At 36.7% G+C, this 24493-nt stretch overlaps 1 protein-coding gene across 1 annotated transcript; it reads left to right on the top strand.

The window, feature by feature from the left end:
* The first annotated feature begins 20066 nt into the window (after positions 1-20066).
* Positions 20067-21017, top strand: LOC126018726 (olfactory receptor 5A1-like). The gene has a single exon (XM_049780821.1). The coding sequence runs from the start codon at positions 20067-20069 to the stop codon at positions 21015-21017; it is 951 nt and encodes a 316-aa protein (XP_049636778.1).
* Positions 21018-24493: the final 3476 nt, after the last annotated feature.

Below are 24493 nucleotides of genomic sequence, written 5' to 3'. Positions count from 1 at the left end.
TGTCATCTGTTTGACATCACAGAGAAATAAAAGTGCTTCTTTGCCAGCCAGACCGGCTCACACACTGTAAGGAAATAGCATTTATTCTACTTGGGGCTTTTAATTTTTCTATTCTGGTCCTATTCCTCTACAGAGTTATCACCAAGAAAGTCTGATACTAATAAAAAGCAATATCATCAGACAGTATCATCACTGCTGGAAGTTAAATAAAAATCTTTATTTTCAAGCACTTCTCTTTTTTAACATAGAATTTTCTTTTTCCCAATTTAATTTGTTTGTTTTTAGGTCACATCAGTGACACTCAGGGATTACTCCTGGCTCGGCTCTCAGAAATTGCTCCTGGCAGGGATGGGGGACCATATGGGATGCGGAGATTCAAACCACCTTCTGTCCTGAATCTGCTGTGTGCAAGACAAACGTCCTACCGCTGTGTTATCTCTCCAGCCCCTTTAATTTTTAATTAATTTTAATTAATTCACTATACTGTTCAAAACCAAGGTCTTTGATTTTATTTACTTTTTTGTTTCAGATCCTCTTCACTGAAGTGCTCAGGGCTTACTTCTGGCTCAACGCACTGGGATCACTAATGGTGGGCTTAAGGACAATATGAAGGGCAGAGAATCAAATTTGAGTCAAATATGTGCAAAGCACGATCTCTGTTGTCTGTATGTCGTGCTGTTCCCAAGACCTTTTATATCTAACCATAGTCAATTATTTGGACTGTTGAATGTTTGGTCTTGTATGGAAAATAGAATAAAAAAAAAGAAACACAAAGAGAGAGAATAAGGTAAATATAAATTAAGAAATAAATATAAATATATACCAGATTTTGAGATATAATTATCTTTTGGATAAAAGAAACATTCAATGAAAGGGAATAAAGTGAAAATAAATTTAGAAATAAATATAGAAAAGACAAGAAAAGACAGCCAACTCCCCGGCGGACTCATGCTGCGAGGCCCTCCCTATCAACTCCCCCTAACGTGGACTGTTTCTTGAAACCGGACCTAGGTCCAAAAGTATCCCCAATGCAAGAACTCTTCCAAGACCTCCCTGCCGCAAATTTTTACCAACCTGAAGAAGGTCAGGGGGTGTGATAGGAAGATGCCTGGGAACCCACACATCACAAGAAAAACCCAAAAGACAATGGGAAAAACTGTACTTCCAACATAGGCATAAGACCTGTAATACACCACCTCGTTACCTGCTCTCCCCCAAATGTAAGGTAGTCTTTTGCACCACTTTGGTCCTTTAAAAACTTCGCTAACTCATTTTAGTTCTTTTTTTTTTCCTTAAATTTATTTATTTTTTTTTTAAATGTTGGTCCTATATATACATTTGCAAGCACATACATTTTTATTTATTTTATTTTTTTTTTTATCATTTTTGGGTATGTGACCTGTGTCTGTTATCCCCTCTGTCCACCCCAAACCACACCGACAATACAATGTAGCTCCACTTCCCCCTGCAAAGACACACTAAATAAAGGGGAAATCTTACATATAAAAAAAAGAGCTCTTATCTACTAGAGATAGGAACTCATAGTTGTTTACAATACAGGGATATCTCCTACCTTGAAAATATGTCATGGGGAATCACTTAGACCTCAGATGATTAGATACCATTCATCCAGCCTTGAACCCTGGATCCCAGACATAGAATCGGCACAGCTCTTCACAACAGCTGCAGGAAACAAACTCCATCCGGGACAGCCTTAATACTGCGGGGTCAACAACAAGGGCCAGCTCTAACATGATATCCTGACAAAGAGGAAAAAAGGGGCCGGGAAGGTGGCGCTAGAGGTAAGGTAAGCCTTACAAGCGCTAGCGTAGGACGGACCTCGGTTCGATCCCCCGGCGTCCCATATGGTCTCCCCAAGCCAGGGGCGATTTCTGAGCTCATAGCCAGGAGTAATCCCTGAGCGTCAAATGGGTGTGGCCCAAAAACAAAAAAACAACTTGACCTTAGAGCAGATTAGCCTACCTTACCAGCTAAAGACAAGACAAAACCAGAAGACTCGGCACCCTTTGGTAGGTCCAAAAGCCAAGATCGTGACTTACAGATGACTGGCTACTAGAACCACGACCAGACAGTATACATCTTGGGACCAATAAAAAAGCCCTAGTTTAGGGTTTGAACTATGACTTGCACAATAAGCATGATCCCCAGTCCCAAAGGTCTGACAGAGACAACTGCAACAGAATGGGGCTTCTGGAAGCACAAAGAAAGACGCTATCCTAGGTGCCATCCTAGGTTCAGTGCAAAGACCAAGGTCACCAACCACAGAAGATGGATTAAAACGACACTGAGGTAACAGAATCTCTAGAACCACAAAGACTGACTTCATCATAAGTCCTACCTCAGGATCTGTGCAGATACTGAGACCTCTAAACACAGAGCTCTGAGTGTATCACCCTGGACAGAACAGAAGTCTTCCACACACCAAAAAACACCACCGGGAGAATAAATGATCCTGAGCAAAGTCTAGAGCTGATCCCATGACAGTAAACTCCAAGGACGGAGAAACCCCATATTTCTTAGGCCAAGTGAATTCCTTTTCGAATGACCCCAATATTTACTGTGCCAGGGCAGGAGGGGAAAAAACAAAAATACAAAAAGCACAAAACCTTGGTTATTTTATATATATATATATATATATATATCTTTTACCTTCATTTATTATTGTTATTATTATTTTTATTTACCTATCTATTTTGGTCGATTTCTCTGTTTGGGTGTGATTATTGAAATCGTTGTCCCCAATTATACTTATTTTTTTCTCTTCTTTTCTTTTCCTTCGTTATGTGCTATGCCATGTTTCTTATTTCAAGACCATGGCGTGTTTTTGGTTTGTTTGTTTGTTTTTGTTTTTGTTTGTTTGTTTGTTTTGCTTTGTTTTTTGTCTGTTTTTTGTGGTGCTTATCGATATAGCTGGAGTCCTCACTGGATAATTGACACTTTTTTTGGTACTGGTGGAGTGTTTCACCTTCTTTCTCTCCTTCATCTCCCAAATCGATGATGAGAGCCTCTAGAAGGATTCCACCCATTTTGGGAGTATTAGACTCTTACCCCAGTTTATTTATCTTCTCCTTTTCAGGCAAAACCACGCAACTTGAACTAGCTAGTCCTGCCTACAGTTAGAGGGGGAGATAAGGGAGGCATCAAGACCAAACAGGTGCAAGACTACTAAGTAGTGGGTTGGATACAGAGGGGACCACATATTCTAGCCGCCCTGGGGGTGAGGGAAGAGGAAATGGGAGGTAGGACAAAAACGGAGGGGTAGGGAGGACAATTTGGTGATGGGAATCCCCCCTGACTTTAAAAAAGAAAAAAAAAGAAATAAATATAGAATATACTTCATTTTTTGAGGTGTAGTTATCTTACCTTCATCTGCTAATTGATGTTTTCATCATCATCTAGTTTATTTTCTCTTATCAGCAAATTAGAAAATATATATATATATTGTCTTTCTACTTTGTCACTAAAAATAGCTTCATATTTAAACATTGGATCATTTATTGAGTTATATAACAATGTAGCAAAGAAAAATCAATGTTACTTTCTCATAATTAAAGATAAATTTTGGTAGAGTTTCTAATTTATCTAATTTTATCATAAATACTCCTGAAATCATAATTATAAAATTCATCAAAATTATTTTAGAATAGAAAAATGTGGACATATTTTACCTATTAGCATTAAAATATTAATATTAAGTAAAATTTTATGTAACAGGTGGCACATAAACTAATAAAAATTAAGCAAAATAAGAAACCCACAAATATTATTAGCCACAAAGTGACTTAAATGATTCAGTTAACTGTGGAACAACTGACAACCTGTACAGAAAAATAAAACCAATATAATCTTAGATTTATACCTCAGACTATGCACTAAAATGCCTCAAAAACTTTAGCGTGAATATAAAATGTAAATAAATTAAAATAGGGATCAGAAAGTCTTCTGGAGGACTAGAGAGATGTCCGTGGAGTTTGGTTCTTTCTGCACATAGGTAACTGCACTTCAATCCCTAGTACTTCTTTTTTTTTTTTTGGTTTTTGGGCCACACCCATTTGACGCTCAGGGGTTACTCCTGGCTATGCGCTCAGAAGTCGCTCCTGGCTTGGGGGACCATATGGGACGCCGGGGGATCGAACCGCGGTCCATCCTAGGCTAGCGCAGGCAAGCAGGCACCTTACCTCCAGCGCCACCGCCCAGCCCCAATCCCTAGTACTTCTAAGCATGATCACTGAGCAACAAGAGCGAAGCCTGAGCACCACTAGATCTGACCCAAAAACAAAACAAGAAAAGTCTCTTTTAGATTGTGTAAAGAAATAGTTTAGCACTATACTAAGGATAGGGACTATAAATATCACCAAAAACTAGCAACCTAATGTAAAAGAAACGTATATAAAATGCAACATTGGTAATAAATTATAAATTTAAAAATTATTTTGAAAGCTTACGAGGCAGAAGGTTTTCATGTCACATGTAAAGAAAGCCTACAAATCAAAAACAACTACCAACACATGAGAAACTCAGTGAAATAAATGCAAGTAAAAATAATGAAATACTTTTACATTGTCAGAATTAAAGCTAAATAATTGTAGACAGTGTTGATGATGGATAGGAATTAATAGAATGATAATGCTTGAAGTTGTGTCAATTGTTATTCTTAGCAGTTGTACCAGTTGATATTAACATATAGTCAATAATTGGACAAGATCTCTATGGATATGTTTATAGATTTTCAAACATTACACCCCAAACTCTAGAATAGTTGGAAAACAGGGTTTCTTCTAGTGCTTTTTAAAGATATTTCTAATTGTTTACAGTGTTAAAAAATTCATCATTACTAAATCATTTTTGTCTCAATAGATGAGAATATACTCAAATAGTAAGTTTCATATATTAAAATAGTCAAATTGTTAACCTAAAACTGTCTCTGCAGATTGAAGAAACTTCTGGATAATGACTGGAGCAAGAAACAATAGAGTAGTCACCAAATTCATTCTTTTTGGATTCTCCAAATTTTTCAAGCTCAAGATTATTCTCTTTGCAGTATTCTTGAGGAGTTACCCCTTGACAGTGACATGGAACCTAAGTCTCATCATACTAATTAGAATGAACTCCTACCTACATACTCTAATGTACTTCCTAAGCAACTTACCCTTCTTAAATTTATGTATGTTATCTCCACAACCCCTAAAAGGCTCTTAGACTTCTTTTCAGCAGCTTAAATCCATTTCCTATAGAGTGTGCCCCAGGCAATACTTCTCTAGCCTGAGTATCCCCAAGTGCTATTTTCCAGCAGACATGGCAGTCATTTGCAATCCTTTGGACATGACCATCACGTTTGCAACCCTCGGCATGCAAATTGTTGGATCCTACATAACTGGTATCTTTGGCTCATCTATAAAATTGTGTGCTTTAACTTAATTTCTGTAGATCCAATGTTATCCATCATTTTTTCTGTGACCTGCCTCAATTATTAATTCTCTCTTGCTCTGAAACATTTTTCCTAAAAGTGATAAAGTTAGTGAAAACAGTGATCTTTGGTGTACTATCTGTTGTCGTCATCATGATAACTTAATGTTATATCATGGCCACGATCGTGATGATCAGCCTAGTTGAAGCAGGATCAAGTTTTTCTTTTTTTTTTGGTTTTTGGGCCACACCCGGCGATGCTCAGGGGTTACTCCTGGCTGTCTGCTCAGAAACAGCTCCTGGCAGGCACGGGGGACCATATGGGACACCAGGATTCGAACCAACCACCTTAGGTCCTGGATCGGCTGCTTGCAAGGCAAACGCTGCTGTGCTATTTCTCCGGGCCCAGGATCAAGTTTTTCAATACCTGTGCTTCTCACCTGGCAGTAGTCACACTTTTCTTTAGATCAAAACTCTTTGTCTACATGTATCCTAGTACTAATAAATCTCTGGGCTATGACAAGGTGGCATCCATCTTCTCCAGAGTGGTAATCTCCATGCAGAATTCTTTGAATTTTCAGTCTGAGAAACAGAGATCAAAGATGCTCTAATGTGAGATAGAAAGAGAGATTATTTTTTCATTGCCACAATTAAAGTTCTGGTAAAACCAATGATCCTAAAAATAGAAAGTTTCAGACTATGCATGGGAGGTACATAGAAATTTACTTAACTTCATTGATACTAATAAAAAGTTATTTCTACCCATCTAAATCCAGATTGACTCAAAGCCTGGTATTTCTTTGTGTCCTGACAGTTGATGGGTACATAGACATTTTGCTCTCACACCAGCAATAACCTCATAAGACATTTTGTATATTAATCTCCACAGTGATATAAAATTTCATTTTCTTTATCATGTATTTTTCATCATTTCAATCTGCAAAATTGCAAGAAAGGGACTCAATATATAAGGTCAGTGGCATCACACATATACAATGATAGTACAACATTACAGACAACATTCAGAAGGCTATTCCCTCCATTTAAATAGGCAAAAATCTCACAGGTAATGTCCAATACAGTACAGAAAAGCATTTTATAGCAAAAACTGATAATCACAAACCTTTATTTGGAATCAGATACCTATAATTGAGAACCAGTAGTGTAAATAAAAATCTTTAAAGGCATTCAGAAAAATATCAGAATTCTTTTTTGGGGGGGGCACACCCGATAATGTTCAGGGGTTACTCTTGGCTATGCACTCAGAAATCGCTCCTGACTTGGGGGACCATATGGGACACAGGAGGATTGAACCATGATCCATCCTAGGCTAGTGTGGGCAAGGCAGAAGCCTTACCGCTTGCGCCACCACTCCAGCCCCCAGAATTCTTAAAAAAAGAGAATAGGGCATTTGGGACTAGCTGTGGCTAAATGTTAATCTTTCTTGGTAAAGGATAGTTACCCTTCAAAGGGGGAGAAATACAGGCAACTCAGGCACTGGGAAGTAGAGAATCCATAGTAAGAGATTTGATATTTTTTCATATTATAAATTATTTGTCTATAAAATATTGAATTACTGATACACTATATTTTATATATATTATATTATAATCTATTCTTATATTAACCTTGAAAACATTATGCAAGGTGAAAGAATCCATCATAAAGGTCCATATAAAGGTCACTTAATTTTTATTAATAATTATGGTTTGGTTAGTTACAATAGTGTTACAGGTTATGTTATCTAAATAAAAAATCATTATATAAAATTAATATAAAAGATCCTTCTTTCCTCCACCAACAACTCTATGTAACATCTAGAATGATATTCATCTCCTCCCCCTGACCACCACTTCCAACTATGCTAATTGGTTTTATATTCCACTGGTTTTGACTTACAATGGTTTATCATTGTTCAATAAGATCTATCCTCTTTTTTGTGTGTCTTTTTGTTTCATAGTTGTATAAAATAAACAATTTTTCTTATTTTAATGATATCTGCAGGCTAGGAAAATTTAAATAGATTCTATTTTGGTTATGAGCAGGTTGAACTCAACGGGGGGTGCTCACTAATGGATATGAAGCATCTTTTGATGAAAATACCCTAAAATTAAATGATTGATGGTGAATAAAAATAGCTACTAAGTATAGTATTCTAAGCAGGGAAAATTTATAAAATGTAAATTATATCTCAATAATGCCTAAGGAAAAAGACATTAGAATATGCACAGAACCAAAGGCAATACTCTTAGAAAGGCATCATTTCTGTGAGCATTCCTTAGAGATTTTGTAATAAAAAAGAAAAAGGAACTGAGTCATAAAATTTTTTTCTAAATTTAATTAATGGAATCACTAACCTGCCTATTTACTGTAGTTGGAAAAGTCAAAATAGATAAGAAATTTTGTAAATGTAAAATTCCTTTGATATATCAAAAGAAAACATGCATACTGAGAACGCTATGTCCTTATTTAACACTGCAGATCCCTACTCAGTCTAAGCCACAGTACCACCAAGATTCTACCAACTCTCCTGCCTATTGTATAATAATCCAGATTCAGATGGAAACAAAAATTCAGCATAAGCTTCCATGAAATAGGCATTTATTCATCTGGAGCAATAGTACAGTGGGTAAGGCACTTTCTTTAGATGCCACTTACACAGGTTTGGCCCATGGTCTCCCAAGCAAATCACAAGTGATCTCTGAGGGCTGAGTTAGGAGGAAGCCCTGAGTTTCCCCAAGTATGGCCCAAAATATTTTTTTTTTAAAGGAAAGAATCGGGCCCGGAGAGATAACACAGCGGCGTTTGCCTTGCAAGCAGCCGATCCAGGACCAAAAGTGGTTGGTTCGAATCCCGGGGTCCCATATGGTCCCCGTGCCTGCCAGGAGCTATTTCTGAGCACACAGCCAGGAGTAACCCCTGAGCACCGCCGGGTGTGGCCCAAAAACCAAAAAAAAAAAAAAAAAAAAGGAAAGAATAATGTATCTTTGTGCTTTAAGATTATGGCTTGATTTGTAAAGATTAGCTTTACATACTGATTGTCAGGAATATAGTACAGGACAATGAAGATATTTGAACTTGACCCATATAGAAAAAGATATAAAACATGAAACAAAGTGATATTCTATATTTTCATATGTATGGGCTATGTCATATGCATCTATAGATTTATAGTAGTTTCTCATAACAGATATATACATTATCATGGGACACAAACATGAAATATTATTTGACTTTTACTAACCAGTAGAGGGAGACACATCCCAAGTCCCAATAGTAATTTACAAGTCAACACAGACTAGGTACAGTTGTCTGACCGGTGATACTAATATATTTTCACAGATGATGTAGTGAATATTTGGGTTTTATACCAACTTTATTGTGAACCACTTGCCTTATCAATAAACAGCAATTTAATTTACACTTGCTGAGGTGATGTAGAAAGTGAGCAGCTAATGAAGGACAAAGCATACCTCCACATCAGCATCATCAAAGCGAAGAGAATGTTTTAACATCCGTCCCCAGTCACATCAACTCTATCATTTTCAGGACCATTTTAAGAGGTTTATTTAGTGCTAAAAACCACTACAGTTAAAGAAAATAGGATATTCTTTTTTTTTTTCCTTTAATTTACACTTCAGTTAAAATGATCCCTGGAAACATGCATATCTAATTAAGACTAAATCAACTGTCATCTGTTCTGTCTCCAGGAGATGTGAAAACTCTCTTCATTAGGAAGACTTGTAATCTCTTCATCAGTCCATTTGGATAAGGACAAGAAAAAGTCTTTGGATCAAACAAAATTCTGGCTCTTTTTTGAAAAATATTTTTTTGTTGTTGGGTCTGGATTTGGCAGGATTTGGCTTTGAATGTAGTTAATCTGAGTTTGATACCCCCTGCATCCCACATGCATCCCACATGGTTCCTCAAGCTCTGCCAGGAATAATTCCTGAGTGCAGATCCAGAAGTAACCCCTGATCATCATGGGGTATGCCCCCCAAAAATCCTCTTGGAACTCTAAGTAACTTTAACCCATCACTTCTCATCTATGAAAGAAAAGTTAAAGTATCATTACTGCCTACTTCACAAGATGAAAAATAGTCTGACAAACTTTTGAGGACTTGGGTGGAACTAAACAACCCCCAATATCCTTTCTTATACTGCTCAGGAGAAATAAAATAAGCAGAGTAAGCACATCTATAGTCTACACTGTGCTTAGACTTCTAAACCCCAGAACTATGAAATTTTGTCTCTTGTCTTTATTTCCTACATATGAGCTAATTCATGATGCAACAATAGAAAATGGGGGTCCTAGCTATACATTTAGGTTTACTTCTTTCTAAACTTCTCTACCTAACTTTGCATTTGAATCCTGGCAGATCTATTATTGTCACCTCACGTAGAAAAGTGATCCTGTTGAAATCAGAGAAGTCACAGAATATGAAGCCAGGAACTATGTCAGATAATGGATGAAAAACTGAATAATAAACCCTAAAAATTCTCAAAAAATTTAAATAATAGAGCTATAAACTATTATCTGAAACAATAATGGACAACATGAAGGAAGCACAAGTGAATCTTTGAGAGCTCTAAAAGAGGGAAAAAAAACATATCTAGCTGAGGGTGTTGAGAAAGGTTATTTTGAGAATGGCTGTGGGGAATGTGATATGAAATCAAAAGAGACTCAGAAACAATTTTATGCCACAGTAATTGTCTTTGTGGGCTAGAGGCCACCTTTCAAACAGCCAATCCTATCATCAGCTATCATCTAGAAATAATATGTTGTAGAAAAATAAGAAAATAGAGAAGGGTAATAGAGGAAATCACTTAGAATCAGAGTATATAATGGGCTCTTGAACTTGGAAGGATTGAAGCAAGAAATCACAAAACCAAGAATAGTTTGAGAGCTTCAAGAGTAGAAAAACAGGAAGTTTGGTAAAGGGAAATTTTAGAGTCTGAGATTTAAGAAATAAGCAGCTTCCCATTCTGGTGAGGTCTGGGTTGTGGTTGCCAAATCACGTGACTGAGGTGGCATAGAACTTGGAGTCCATTTAAGGATAGAGGTCAAGATAATATGCAACTAAGAAATCTAGAGGGCATTGTCCTTGAAGAATATAGATCTCTGCCTGATAGATCTTTCAGGCAAAAGACTAAACATAGAAGACTAAATAAATATTGACTTAAACAGTATATGGAAGAATAAAATAATCACAGTGGGATGAAATCAATACAAAAATACTTCTTCCACTAGTAAGCTTAAAATTTATTTCTTAGGAGAAGTAGTGAGTGAATCATTTCTAGTTCTGTGTGGTTGTTTTTAAACTGATTGTTCAGACCCATTAATGATCAGTTTGAAGAAAAGTACTGTCAAGAACTTGATCAAAGATAAAATATAGGGGCTGGAGAGGTGGCGCTAGGGGTAAGGTGTCCGCCTTGCAAGCACTAGCCAAGGAAGGATTGTGGTTTGATCCCTCAGCATCCCATATGGTCCCCCCAAGCCAGGGGCAATTTCTGAGCGCTTAGCCAGGAGTAACCCCTGAGAATCAAACAGGTGTGGCCCAAAAACAAACAAACGAAAAAATAAAATAAAATATAGACAGTGCTCAGAGAGAAACAAGTATGCTACCTATGTTTTTTCCCTATCTGCCTATGACAGAGAATGTCAAGACTATTTTTAGATATTTTTAAGACAAATTAATGGGGCGGTAAAGCAAACAGATATTTGAGAATCTAAAGAATGTTTTCTCTCTTGCCTCACCAAATCATCACCATCCTTGTAGAATGAAGTGCCTCTTGTTCATCATCTGACTTTTTGTAGCTTCTTACAAGTCTTAGACCCAGCTGCAAAAACATTCCCAGTGAAGATACATCAACCTAACTGCATGCCTCCTATCACAATGGCTGTTTCTCTTTGAAATTGAGTTATATTGACTATGAAGTAAATTCAAGTGGTGGAATATAACTTCCAATTCTGAATGATTTTCACATTAATTTTAAAGGGGAGTAAATGGTACAATGTGCAATAGTTTATTTGAGGTATGACTTGTAATGGTTCTTATTTCTGGTCTTCAGAAAGGCAGATCCTGGCTTGTTCTTCAAGCCCATGTTCTCTTGACCACATATTTTACTTACTTGTGCGTTTCTTTGATTGCTTATTTCCACTATGGAGAAGGCTGTGTTCTTTCTTGAACACATTCCTTTTTTTTCTTCTCATATCCTTCTAAGCAAATTTCATTCATTAAAAACAAAAGAAATTAAAAAGGAAGGAAAGAAAGAAAGAAAGAAAGAAAGAAAGAAAGAAAGAAAGAAAGAAAGAAAGAAGAAAGAAAGAAAGAAAGAAAGAAAGAAAGAAAGAAAGAAAGAAAGAAAGAAAGAAAGAAAGAAAGAAAGAAAGAAAGAAAGAAAGAAAGAAAGAAAGAAAGAAAGAAAGAAAGAAAGAAAGAAAGAAAGAAAGAAAGAAAGAAAGAAAGAAAGAAAGAAAGAAAGAAAGAAAGAAAGAAAGAAAGAAAGAAAGAAAGAAAGAAAGAAAGAAAGAAAGAAAGAAAGAAAGAAAGAAAGAAAGAAAGAAAACAAAAGAAAGGAATAAAGAAAACAAAAGAAAGGAATAAAGAAAAAGGAATGAGTTCTGAAAGGTTTGGAGTGCTTTCTCAGCAGTGGGGGTGGACTGTCACAAGAATGTGGCTTCCCAGAAGAGGCTCTACAATTTCCATCACTCCAAATAGGACTGAAGCATCCAAATCTCTTTAAAGAATAGACAATAAACAATGTGTACAGAGCCACATCTGCCCAGCATATGTGGTTGGCAACGATTTTCTAGGTTTTACCATACTGCTTTCAAGATCTAAAACTGAGAAAATTTCTCAGCGAAAATCTTCTCCAATTACTCTAGACTCAGAAAAATAAACAAACGTAGATGTTGTTTTCTATGAGTAAAAGCAATTATTTACCAAAGCAAAAAAGACCCACTTTTAAGCAGAAGCGTCAAGTCCTACAACTGTCCTCTATCCTATCCCTCCCCATATGTAGCCCCTTTCTACCTGATTCTAGGTTCCATGTCTACCTATGAAGATTCACCTCTGTGCTAATGCAGCCTTCATTCTGGGCTCATGACTGAAGGTATTCACTTGGATTTTGTCTTTGCCTATATATGGTTGTGAGATGGAAAACACCCACAATTTAGAAATGGTGCTGCAGAATTTCCCAATCCAGATCCTTTCCTTCAGTCTCTAAAATGTTTTTCTAGAGTTGAGAATTCTCTCTAGAGAGTGAAGTTTTCAAAAATCATCTAGTTTTTCATTCCATCATCTTACTTCACTGTTAAATGGCATTTCACCTACTCAAACACCTAGCTTGACCCAAATACCCTTGGTCCCATCCCACTTTTCCCAGAGGGGTTCATAATATTCTCTTTAAATTGTACTGCCTAATGTTACACCCAATTTCTGTCTTGATGAATCCAGAGGTCATTTTTTAAGGGTCTCTCAAATTTTGATTTCCATGCAATATTCACGAGAGCTTACCCACTGGCTAGACTATGAAGATCAGGATAAAAAAATTGATATCATCAAATTATTATGTTCATACTAGTGAATATTCTTTTGTTTGTTTGTTTGTTTTTCAGCCACACCCTTTTGATGCTCAGGGGTTACTCCTGGCTAAGCGCTCAGAAATTATTACCCCTGGCTTTGGGGGGCGGCATATAGGACGCCGGGGGATTGAATCGCGGTCCTTCCTTGGCTAGTACTTGCAAGGCAGACACCTTACCTCTAGCGCCACCTCACCGGCCCCAGTACTAGTGAATATTATTAATGAAGAAATGAATTAAGGCATCACTAGATACATGATTATGGAGCAGCTGCAGAAATGCAGGTACTCTGAGATCTGAATTTAGGCAGGACGGTCTTCAGGCTAAGTACTGTATTAAAGAGAATGAAGGGTAAAAAGCCCCTGAGGAGAATGAACAAAGAATGTTAATTAACTCTGTGATACAGGAAGTTGGAGTGGAACTATCCCAGGACTGTCTAAAATGTTTTTATTCTGCCAATATCAAAGAAAATAATGTTCTTTCTGAAAGTTTGCCTTGGAGAGGAGAAAGAAAGGTATAGGAAAGAGGTAAGCATTAACATATAAATAAAGCACTGCACTTTCCCAACTTCCTATATTTATACCCTTCACTCTGCAATAGAAGTAAGAAGCCAGTGTTTGTTTTCACGCTCTTCATGTAGAACAATTAATTATCTGCAAAATATTTGCCGCAGTGATTGTTTCCGCAACTTGGGCCTTCAAGAGAACCCAAGAACTTGGCACAAAGCCAAGTACTAGAAACTTGAGAAAGGGCTATAATTTTTTTCAGCTTCACAGTAGACCCTGGTCTAAGAGAGGAAGGTGGGTTTTTTTTTTTTTGGGGGGGGGAGAAGGGAAACTACTGTAGATCTTTCCCATCTGGAGGCAAGTTGAAGAGCTGCCAACATAAACAGGGTGTGGCTGCCATCTTTCACAAATCCTTGAAAGAAGCTACAGTGTCCTGTGGGTTTTCACAATGCCCACTTCCTTCTCTTGTGTGCCCCTCCCCAAGACCCACAAATAGACTTTGAGTCTTTTCAAGTTAGATATTTGATAAATTAGTAACAAACCACATACACAAGGGAAATCTGACCCTAGTCAAACACCAAATGATTATTTTTCTTTTCAACTTCCTACACATAGAGCTTTTGGGGAAAAATGAGTTTTATCAAGTCATTCCTTTCCCCCCTTGTCATCCATTATTCATTTCTTTATGAGGAGCCTATGGGTATTTATTGCAGTGTAGAGGATTGAGCAGGGACTTTAGATTCTAGTAGGCCTTAGTATGAATTTGTATTTGCCGCAGGTACTCTGTGTGACCTTTGGCAAATATGTCTCCAAAAATTCCATTTTCTCATCTAAAAGTTTATTTAAGAATGCTTTCCTTTGAGAATTATTGTGAGCATATGAGTAAATAAAATATACGGAAGGCTCAGCACATACAAGTAAAAAAGGGGGGAAGTACTTCTGTTTTCCCTCTATTTCACAGAATCTTAATAATTTAAAGAAACCAATATTGTCAACTAATTCATCTACTTTTAAATTTCAGATCCCTCCAACAATAAACATACTATCTTCTTCAAATTTATAGTGATGATGAATTTACTCCCTAACAAAATATATTCATTCTCTTTGGATTGTCATATTGTTTACTTGTAAACTGTCTACTTCTGTCTCATTCTCTCCTTTTCTCTTTCTCTCTCTCACACACACACACAAATACTATTTTCAACCTTTTGACAACATCCAATAACTTATTCTAACATTGAAGCAGTTCTTTAAAATATTTATCTAGTGCTTTTCAAAGCCACCTGCTGTTGAAATAGTTGTGTAACTTGAAATCAAAAGCCACTCTTGGATTTCACCACCCTTTGGGATATCTTATTGGAACCAGACCAGGCCCTATGAGTACAATAAAATCAAGTCCAATAGAAATTAATTCTACCCAACCAAAGCTGGCATTCTCTTTACCCCCGAGCTCAGAGAGTGAGCCAAGTAGCTAATAGGTTCTCTTTGGGATTTGTCATGTTCCACAACCCAAAGGTACCTAGGAAAGAACTGGACTTTCTTAAACTCAATAATGTTTATCCCATTGTGAGCAATTTAACACAGCTCTATTCAAATTTTATTTATCTCATTGGCCAGCCAACCTCTTGTTTTTAGAAGGGATAAATTTTATTCATGTTCCAGTTATCTGGTCTTAGTTGTTGTCTAAAACCCAGAGCTTAAGGAGTTTAGGTGAGTTAGTTCTTTGCTATTCCTTAGAAATAGTTGTTGTGGAACTTAAAAAATAGATAGTTTTTAAGAAACCTCTTAATGAGGGTAAAGTAGACAAAATGTTCTGATGTTCTCTGATTCTCTAATTTTATAGATTTTTTTTTGTTTTTTGGGCCACACCTGTTTGATGCTCAGGGGTTCCTCCTGGCTATGTGCTCAGAAATCACCTCTGGCTTGGGGGGACCATATGGGACGCTGGGGGATCGAACCTTGTCCTATGCTAGTGCTTGCAAGGCAGACACCTTACCTCTGGCGCCACCTTCCCGGCCCCTGATTATCTAATTTTAACCCAAAGAGTTGAACTTAATATGGTTTATATTCTGGAATTCCGCAGAATTGTTTAAATGATCAAGTTACCAATAGAAATTAGTAAGAAAAGGAAGAGAGAAAATACTGACTTTAGCTATTTTTATTGTATACACTAGAAAGAATAGTATTGAGATTTACAAATGCAAATAAATGTTTCCAAGGTCACACAGCAACAGGTAGGAGAAACACAACTTGCTGGGCATTTAAAATATTTTAAACGTATTGTTTTTATGCTTTTCTAGAGTCTCAAGTGTTTGTGGGTGTAAGAGTGCATAATAAAAAATAGTGCAGTTTCCTTGTATCTCCTGTAGTTATCAATGATACTATAGGTCTTTGAATAAAGTAAAACAGAAAGAACTATTCCTAAACAAATTGGTCCTAATTTAATCTCTCTTATATAAATTAGCTGTAGGGACATTCATCCTCCTTTTATGTCTTTAGTTTTATGATATATAATGGAGAAATATTGGGCTGATATGCTCATACTACTTTTATCTTGTTTGTATGGGTTTGTTTTAGGTATATCTGTAGATAATTTTCTGCTCATCCAGGTAGGATTTAAAACAGGCAGAATAGACAAACTTACAATTGATATATAAAAATATTTTGCAGCTCTTTATCCAGTCAGAAAATATGTATTAGGCAACACTCATATGCTATAACAGACATTATTATAACAGGTGAGGAGAAAAGAGTTGATTAAAGCAGGAAACCTTTCTCTTCCTTCATGCTGTTCATTTAGATTTTCTTTGTCGTGTACTAAAGTCATTTGAAGTGAAAATACTCTCTGTTCCTCAACCATATCATTTTTATAAAATAACCATATTGAAATTTCAGACATCTTATTTTAGTAGGTAGCCTCGACTCTTTTTTTTTTTTTTTTTTTTTTTTTTGGTTTTTGGGCCACACCCGGTAACGCTCAGGGGTTACTCCTGGCTATGCGCTCAGAAGTTGCTCCTGGCTTGGGGGACCATGTGGGACGCCGGGGGATCGAACCGTGATCCGTCCAAGGCCAGCGCAGGCAAGGCAGGCACCTTACCTCTTGCGCCACCGCCCGGCCCCTCCTCGACTCTTAAAGTGTAAGTACACCTTACTAGTTTGAGAAGAACAAAATGCTTTACAAAGATTTTTAGAAAAAACAAAACAAAAAAAACAACAAAAAGATTTTTAGGATTCAAATCCAATATTACTATTTGTTTTCAATGAGGAATTATATTTAATACATTTACATCTATAATATTTTCTAACAATGGTCATCTGAACAAATGACCATATTATTTCACAGCATTCTGGAATAAAAATCATCATTCATTCACTTAATAACTCCTTGAATTGCTATAGCATGAAAAATGTATTATATTTGTCTTTTGGAATATATGCCTTTTGCTGTAAATTGAATTCATGCAGCAAGTGCTACTTAATGTCCACTATGCGTAAGGCACTAAGGTTATAATGACCTCTCAGACTTGAAAGCTAATGATACAGAAAGAACACTTTAGGAAAGGAACGGAAGTACAAACTGTGACAAGTATTTTGAAATAGGTCAGCATGTTGTTATAAAGTAGGATAAGGAAAGGACAAATTCAGGTATGTGTGCCTGGGCTTACGCTGCAGATCCATGGAGAAAAAAGCCTGCATTAGGAATGAAACAGATCTGGGTTGAATCCTGAATGATTAGTAATAAAATATATTACTTTCTATAGTAAAAGTTCTTTTTCTCTCCAAATTTAAGTTTCACTTGATTTTCACAACCTACCGGGTAGTAGTTTTATCGTTGTCTCTACTTTTTATTTCTTCTTCTTTGTTTTTATTTTTGGGTCACACCTGGTGGTGTTGGGGATTGAACTCGCATCCACCCTGGGTCAGCCAGGTGCAAGGCAGACACTCTACAGCTGTGCTACCTTCTGGCCCCTTATTGCTGCCTCTTTTCCATAGGTAAGAGAGAGTCAAAAAGGACATTCAATGGTAATGCATCAACTTGATCAAGGTCACACAGTGAGTGAATTATAACATAAGAATTAGACTAGGGCCAGAGAGATACAGATCATGGGGCATTTTCCTGTACATGGCCAACTGGTTCATTCTCACACATCACATTTGATCCCCCTAATCCCACCAAAAGTGATACCTGAATACTGGATGGTATAACACTCCCCCCAAAAAGAATTAGAGATTAACGCTATCTGAAAGCCCTTCTTTGGAGGACCACAAATAAAATATTGGATGTTAAAATGTTTACAGAAAGTAAAAAACTGTAAAAAAAAAATAAGTAGGGGCAATTCTCAGTAAATAAAATTTAGTACAAATATATATGCAAATGGTTATATTCACATATAGTTACTATTATATTATTTATTAAAGGAATTTTCAATTGAACAGAAATTAAATGTTTATTATATGTTCTGATATGCTTCTTATGTAGTTACCTTTAGGTGAATAGGCAAAATAATCATATCATGTGGTATGCAAATGAAATATTGAAGTATTCAACTTTTTATTTACATCATTGTGATTTTCAAAGTTACTCATAGTTGGGTTTTAGACATTCAATGTTTTTCCTCCCACCAACACAATTTTTATTCAACAAATATTTGTTGAACACCTCCTAGGTGCCAGACATTTGTTTTAATGAATCCCGGGATTAAGTCCTGGCATTATCTGGTTTGCACCACCATGCACAACCTCAAGCATTGAACCAGGAAAAATAGGGGACTATTTTGTTTTGTCCCCAAACAAAAGCAAAATATAGAAGGAAAAGTCCTCACCCCAGTCTTTATGAAGCTTGCATTATGAAAGATGGATACAGATAATCCAGAATCAACAAATAAATCATATGCAAAAGAGCAAAAAAAGTAAAAGAAGGGGGAGAAATGTCCATGAATGAAGAGAACACTAAAGGTTGCATATATATTACATATTCGCATAAACATATATAATAAAAAGAGATGTCTTTGCTGTTTTTGCCTCTGAAAGCCTTTCTCAGTTTTGCCAGTCCCTACTGTTTCTCCAAATTGGACTTCTATTGTTTTCTCTTAATGTGGTTTACCTTGTGCTTCTTTCATACTGAGATTTTAGAAATTTCTCAAACACTGTGCCTTCCTGTGCTTTTGCAAGTGCTTTCACCATATTACATATAAATGTTTCTGAACCAACCACCTCTCAACTAGCCTGCATTCTTAGAAAACCTTTTGCTTGTGGCTGGCTGGAGTTCTACTCAGATGTATCTGCTCTCTGAAATCTCTACCTGCCGTGTCCAGAAAACCAGGTACTGCACAAAATGCTACTCTTAGAATCCCTGTCGCATTGTGTCATCATTTATCTACCTTCTGTGTGCACCAAGCATTGTACTGTGTTGAGTACTTTCAACCTAAAAATAATGTCATATTACTTTTGACATCATCAGCATTTAGCTCTATTGGGCACACAGCACACTGTATTGATCAGTTGATAATATATGTGTAAAATGAGCAATAACATTTCAAAGTTCAAATATTTCTAAACCCATTATTCAGTGTTTAAAGGGGCTGCCAAATTTTCAGCACATCAATGTGCTTTAGTCCACTGCTAAAAAGAGACAAAAATACCTTAACCCCATAAAACCTGGTCAGAATCAGCTCGCAAAAAAAAAAAAAATTGCTCCTTTAGGATTTTTATATATGTTATATATACTCATATATATTCAGATATGTATATGTTGGAATAAGTAGTACATGCCTTGCATACAGGACTACCAGATTCAATCTGTAGTACCACATGGTCTGCCAAATACTACTGGGAATGGCCTCCAAGCCAAGAGCCTGGAATAGCATTTGACACTGTTGGATATGGGCTTTTAAAGAGGGGAAGAGAGAGATACACAGAGGTGGGGAGAGAGGAGGAAGAGAAGAGTACTTAGTTTAAGTGTAAGTAGTTTAATAATCAAGCTTCTATGCTGGGAACATCTCTAAAACAGTAGTGGGAGGGGATTTAGTCTAACTACCAGAAATAATGTTTTGCAGGTAAAGACATGATATTGAAGTTGATAATGCAGATTTTTGCAAACAGGCCATACTAGTTTGAGGTCTATTGCTTCGCAGAGTAGAGTGACAGTGGTTGCCATGAAAAATACAATAAATACTGAGGAGGGAAATACTCTATCAGAGAGATGCAGAGCTGGGCTGGAGAGATAGCACAGCAGTAGGGCATTTGCCTTGCATGCAAGCCAACCCAGGACAATCGGTGGTTTGAATTCAGGCATCCCATATGGTTCCCCCGTGCCTGCCAGGAGTGATTTCTGAGCACAGAGCCAGATATAACCCCTGAGCAATGCCGGGTGTTACCACCCCCCTCCAAAAAAGAAAAAGAGAGAGAAATTTAGAGCATATGTTTTCCAGTGTCTGTTCTAACTCTGAGAGTCTTGTTAGGCTCCATACAAAAAGTTGCTTCACCTGGATTTTTATTGTCCCAGGAATCTCCTTCAGAGACTCTGAAAGCAACAAAGAAAAGGCAGGATGGTGGGAAAGAACATCAGCATTATGACCAATTTCATTCTTTTGGGATTTTCAGAGCATCTTGAACTGCAGATTGTCCTCTTTGTGTTGTTTCTGGGAATCTACCTTATGACTCTGGCTTGGAATCTGGTCCTCATCATCTTGATCAGGATGGAGTCCCACCTTCACTCCCCTATGTACTTCTTCCTTGGTAACTTGTCCTTTGTTGACATTTTCTACACCTCCTGTGTTGCCCCTAAGATGCTCTGTGACTTCTTCAAAAAGCAGAAGACCATTTCCTTTGTGGGATGCGCTGCTCAGTTTTTCTTCTTCATTGAGATGGGAGCCACTGAATGCTGTCTTCTAGCAGCCATGGCATATGACCGGTATGCTGCCATCTCTAACCCTCTGCTCTATACAGCCATAATGTCACCCACCATCTGTTTGGGGATGGTCATTACAGCATATGCTGGAGGATTCCTCACTGGATTGGTCCAAACCAGCAATGTATTCCGACTCCATTTCTGTGGGTCCCGAATCATTAACCACTTTTTCTGCGATCTCCCACCTCTACTCCTCTTATCTTGTTCTAGGACATTCTTCAGCCAGGTCGTGAACTTTCTCGTTGTGTGTGCAGTTGGTGGAACATCGGCTGTTGTTGTTCTGATTTCCTATGGCTACATCATTGCAGCTGTCATGAAAATTCATTCCACCAAAGGGCGAGCAAAGGCTTTCAACACCTGTGCCTCTCATCTGACTACAGTCATTCTCTTCTATGCCTCCGGTCTGTTCTCCTATCTTCATTCAAGTGCTGGATACTCACAGGACCAAGATAAGGTGATTGCCATATTCTATGGAGCTGTGATTCCTATGCTGAATCCCATCATATATAGTCTGAGAAATAAGGAGATCAAAGATGCATTGAAAAAAATCAAAGAGAGGAAGAAGCATGTCATCTCTCTGTGCCCTTAAGTCCATTAAGTTCTTCAAATCTTTAAATTTTGTCATATGAAAATAGGCAAAATAATACAGGACTCACAAATCTAAATAGCAAAGAAGCTATTTCAAAGTAATATTGCTAACTTAAATGTCTACTGCACAATTAGCTTTTACAAAAGTTAGTTTCTTTTTTATTGATTTTTTGTCATGAATTAGTAGAATTTCAAACTTTGGTCATTTTAATAGAAAGCACGTATGCTTTTTGATGCTATTGCATTTGTCAATTGTGTCCAAAATAACGCTGTGAAGCCAATTTTGGCATGAACTAGGTTGATAAGTCTTGAATAGAAACATCTTTGGATTATAGCACTGCTCCTACCAATCTATCACTTGAAACAAATTCTCCATTTTCCTTCCCTTATATTTCTTATAACTCTCTATACGGTCGGTTTTTGACCTGGTAGAGCAACTTTGTATTATGAATATGAGATTCCTGAGTCGAGTTCAGCAATAGTTTGAGTCATACAATTATTGGACTACTAGTAAACCCAGTCTGAAAAGAATAAAAGGGCCACATCTATGATATTGATGAACTCCCTTGAGGTCATATATAGGTGCCAAAGTTGTGAAGGCACAGTGAAAAAGGAGTATTGTCTTTGAAACTATTTTAGAAAATAGTTCTTGAACAAATAACAAACATTTCAAAAGTTCTGCTTCTTTAATATCTGTGTACACAAATTATGGTCATTCAAAAGACCAGCCTAAGTCACTTCAATTTTCACTATAATATTTCAGCCTCAATCTTTCATTTCATGCTATTATTTAAGCTGCTTTTTGACCACTTAGATTATTGGTTTATTGACATTTGTTATGGAGGAGTTATAACTTTCAGTTGCCTTTCTCTGTACAGCTTCTCCTGAGTCTTGACCCATCCAGATAGGTTTAATTTAATGTAATATGGAAGAAAAAAAACTAAGTTACTTTGATGTATTCTCATAGAATTCCCCTTTATTTCATCTATCAGTACCTATGAAGGTTTGTTACATTTGTTTTATTTAGTTAACTGTCTTCTCTTTATGTTGTTAACATTCTTATCTGGACTAATGAATATTGTTTCTTCAAGTCATCAGACATACCTGAAGCAAGGAATGTGGTTAGTAAATATTTGTTTTATGTGTGAATAAATAAACCCAAATTCAGTTGATGGACAATTTAGATATGTTATGCCAAAGGAAGGATTTTAGCACTTATTGGATACTTGTTATATGCCAGCCATTGTTCTCAGGAACTTTAAAACATTGTTTTTTATTTTATAATATATACACAAGTTCCTTATTTATTTTTAAAAAATAAAACACTACAGGCAAGTAGAGATTTCTGAGTCACACTTTTAATTTTAATTTCTTCCTGTACTCTTATTAAGTATGTAACATTACATATTGATTTATAAATTATTCTTTTATACATATTAATATTCATAGGTGCAGCAATCAAAAGTCTATGATGCTGTTTTTATGGCTGTTTCCTTTAAATATAAAATCATGAGCTCATCATGTTACATAATAGGAGTAAGGAGTTTCATACAAAACAGAACAATTAAGACATGAATTTTTCTGTAGTTATTATTAGCACCATAACATATCATTGAGCATAAAACACATTAATACTTTCTACATTAAATGTTGAAATTTTTTGAGTAAAATCTATAGTCATCTGTCAGAAATATTTAAGTCACTCTGGCATGCATTTTTATTCTTTATACTGGTTCATGCTTTTTATTTTACAGGTTTTACTTATGTCCATAATTTTTTTGTCCTTAACTAATTTCTATTGTCTTGTGTATATTTGTGAATTTATGTAACTTTCAAACATTTTGAAGCAAAGTAAAAGTGTTCAAAAGTTTGCTTTAAATACTAGATGGTTATATCAGGAAGTGAATTAATCAAGCAAAATCCTTTTTTATTTTTTAAATTTAGGTAACATTTGTTGACTATTTTACATGCTCCAGAAGTACTCTTTCATACCTCTTAAAAATGATTTATTGGAGGCTGAAAAGTTACTAAGACCTTTTAATAACTGCAGCCTTCAGTTAATCACCCAGAAATGCTGGAATTAAAAGTGGGTAGTCTGTGTCAACATTATCAGACTTTGCTTCTGTAAAATATGACTGCAAGTTGCATCTGCACTGGGGTATCTCTGGGTTTTTGATGGTAAATTATAGCTTTAAGGTTTCCATAAGACAGAAACTCACCACTGCTGGGAAGATGTTACTTCTTGGACTTTATGTTTTGCTACAAAGACTGGTAAAGTCAAATGAATGTAAAAAGGTCTGACTTGCCCTGCTATAATATATGATTCCCTTCTTGTAGCCTTATGAGTAAATTGGTACCAACTTAGCCTAAAAAAAAAAAAAAAAAAGATTTATTGGGGCCAGAGTGATAGTACATTGACGTGCATGTTACAACCCAAATTTGATTGCCTTGCATCCCATATGGTCCTCTGAGCCTGCAAGGAATGTTCCTGAGTGCAGAGACAGGAACCATCCCTAAGCAGGCTAACTGTGACCCAAATCCCCCAACCAGCAAAAGTGAAACCATCACACCACACCACCTCTAAAGTATTATAACTCTTCACTGCTTTCTCTATCCTTAGTATCCCCCATACCTTTCTGCTCTATCTCAATGCTGAGGTCCCCAAACTAAAGGTTTGTTCATCTGTAACTTTTTATTGTTTATTGAAATCCAACATGTGAGTAAGATAACCTGATATATGCCTTTCTCTTTCAAACTTCTTTATTTTAGCATGATGCCCTTCAACTGCATCCATGCCCTTACAAAGAGGCAAATTTTCATTTTTTTTTTTTTTTTTGGTTTTTGGGCCACACCCGGTAACGCTCAGGGGTTACTCCTGGCTATGTGCTCAGAAGTTGCTCCTGGCTTGGGGGACCATATGGGACACCGGGGGATCGAACCGCGGTCCGTCCAAGGCTAGCGCAGGCAAGGCAGGCACCTTACCTTTAGCGCCACCGCCCGGCCCCAAATTTTCATTTTTATTATTGCTAAGTAGCTTTCCATTGAGTACATACACTATAACTTCTTTATCCATTCATCTGTTGTTGGGCTCTTGAATTGTTTCCACATCTTGGCTACTGTAAATAGAGCAGCAACGAACATGTGTTCTTTTAAAACTTTTGGTAGGTTCTTAGGAGTGGAATTGCTGGATTATATAAGTCCATATTTATCATTTTATAAAACCTTCATAATGATTTCCAAAGAGGTTAGATCAGATTATATTCACCTCAACAATTCATGGGGGTGGTTCTTAATCATTAAAACTTTTCCAGCACAGTTTGGTTTTGGTCTTTGTTATATAGGTCATTCTCCCAAGTATGGCATCATACGTCCTTGTAGTTTTGATCTGCTTTTCACTGATAGAAATTTATAATAAGTATTTCTTCGTGGACCTGTTTTCCATCTGTATGTTTTTTTATCCCCTTTGATTTGTGAGCC

Source organism: Suncus etruscus, chromosome 9 (assembly GCF_024139225.1).
Source record: "Suncus etruscus isolate mSunEtr1 chromosome 9, mSunEtr1.pri.cur, whole genome shotgun sequence".
Lineage (NCBI taxonomy): Eukaryota > Metazoa > Chordata > Mammalia > Eulipotyphla > Soricidae > Suncus > Suncus etruscus.
Note: the sequence above shows the minus strand (reverse complement) of the source record. Positions and strands in the feature narration are given on the sequence as shown.

What these genes read in the sequence shown, in the direction of transcription:
- LOC126018726 (XM_049780821.1), top strand. Translation starts at nt 20,067, where the DNA reads ATGGTGGGAAAGAACATCAGCATTATGACCAATTTCATTCTTTTGGGA.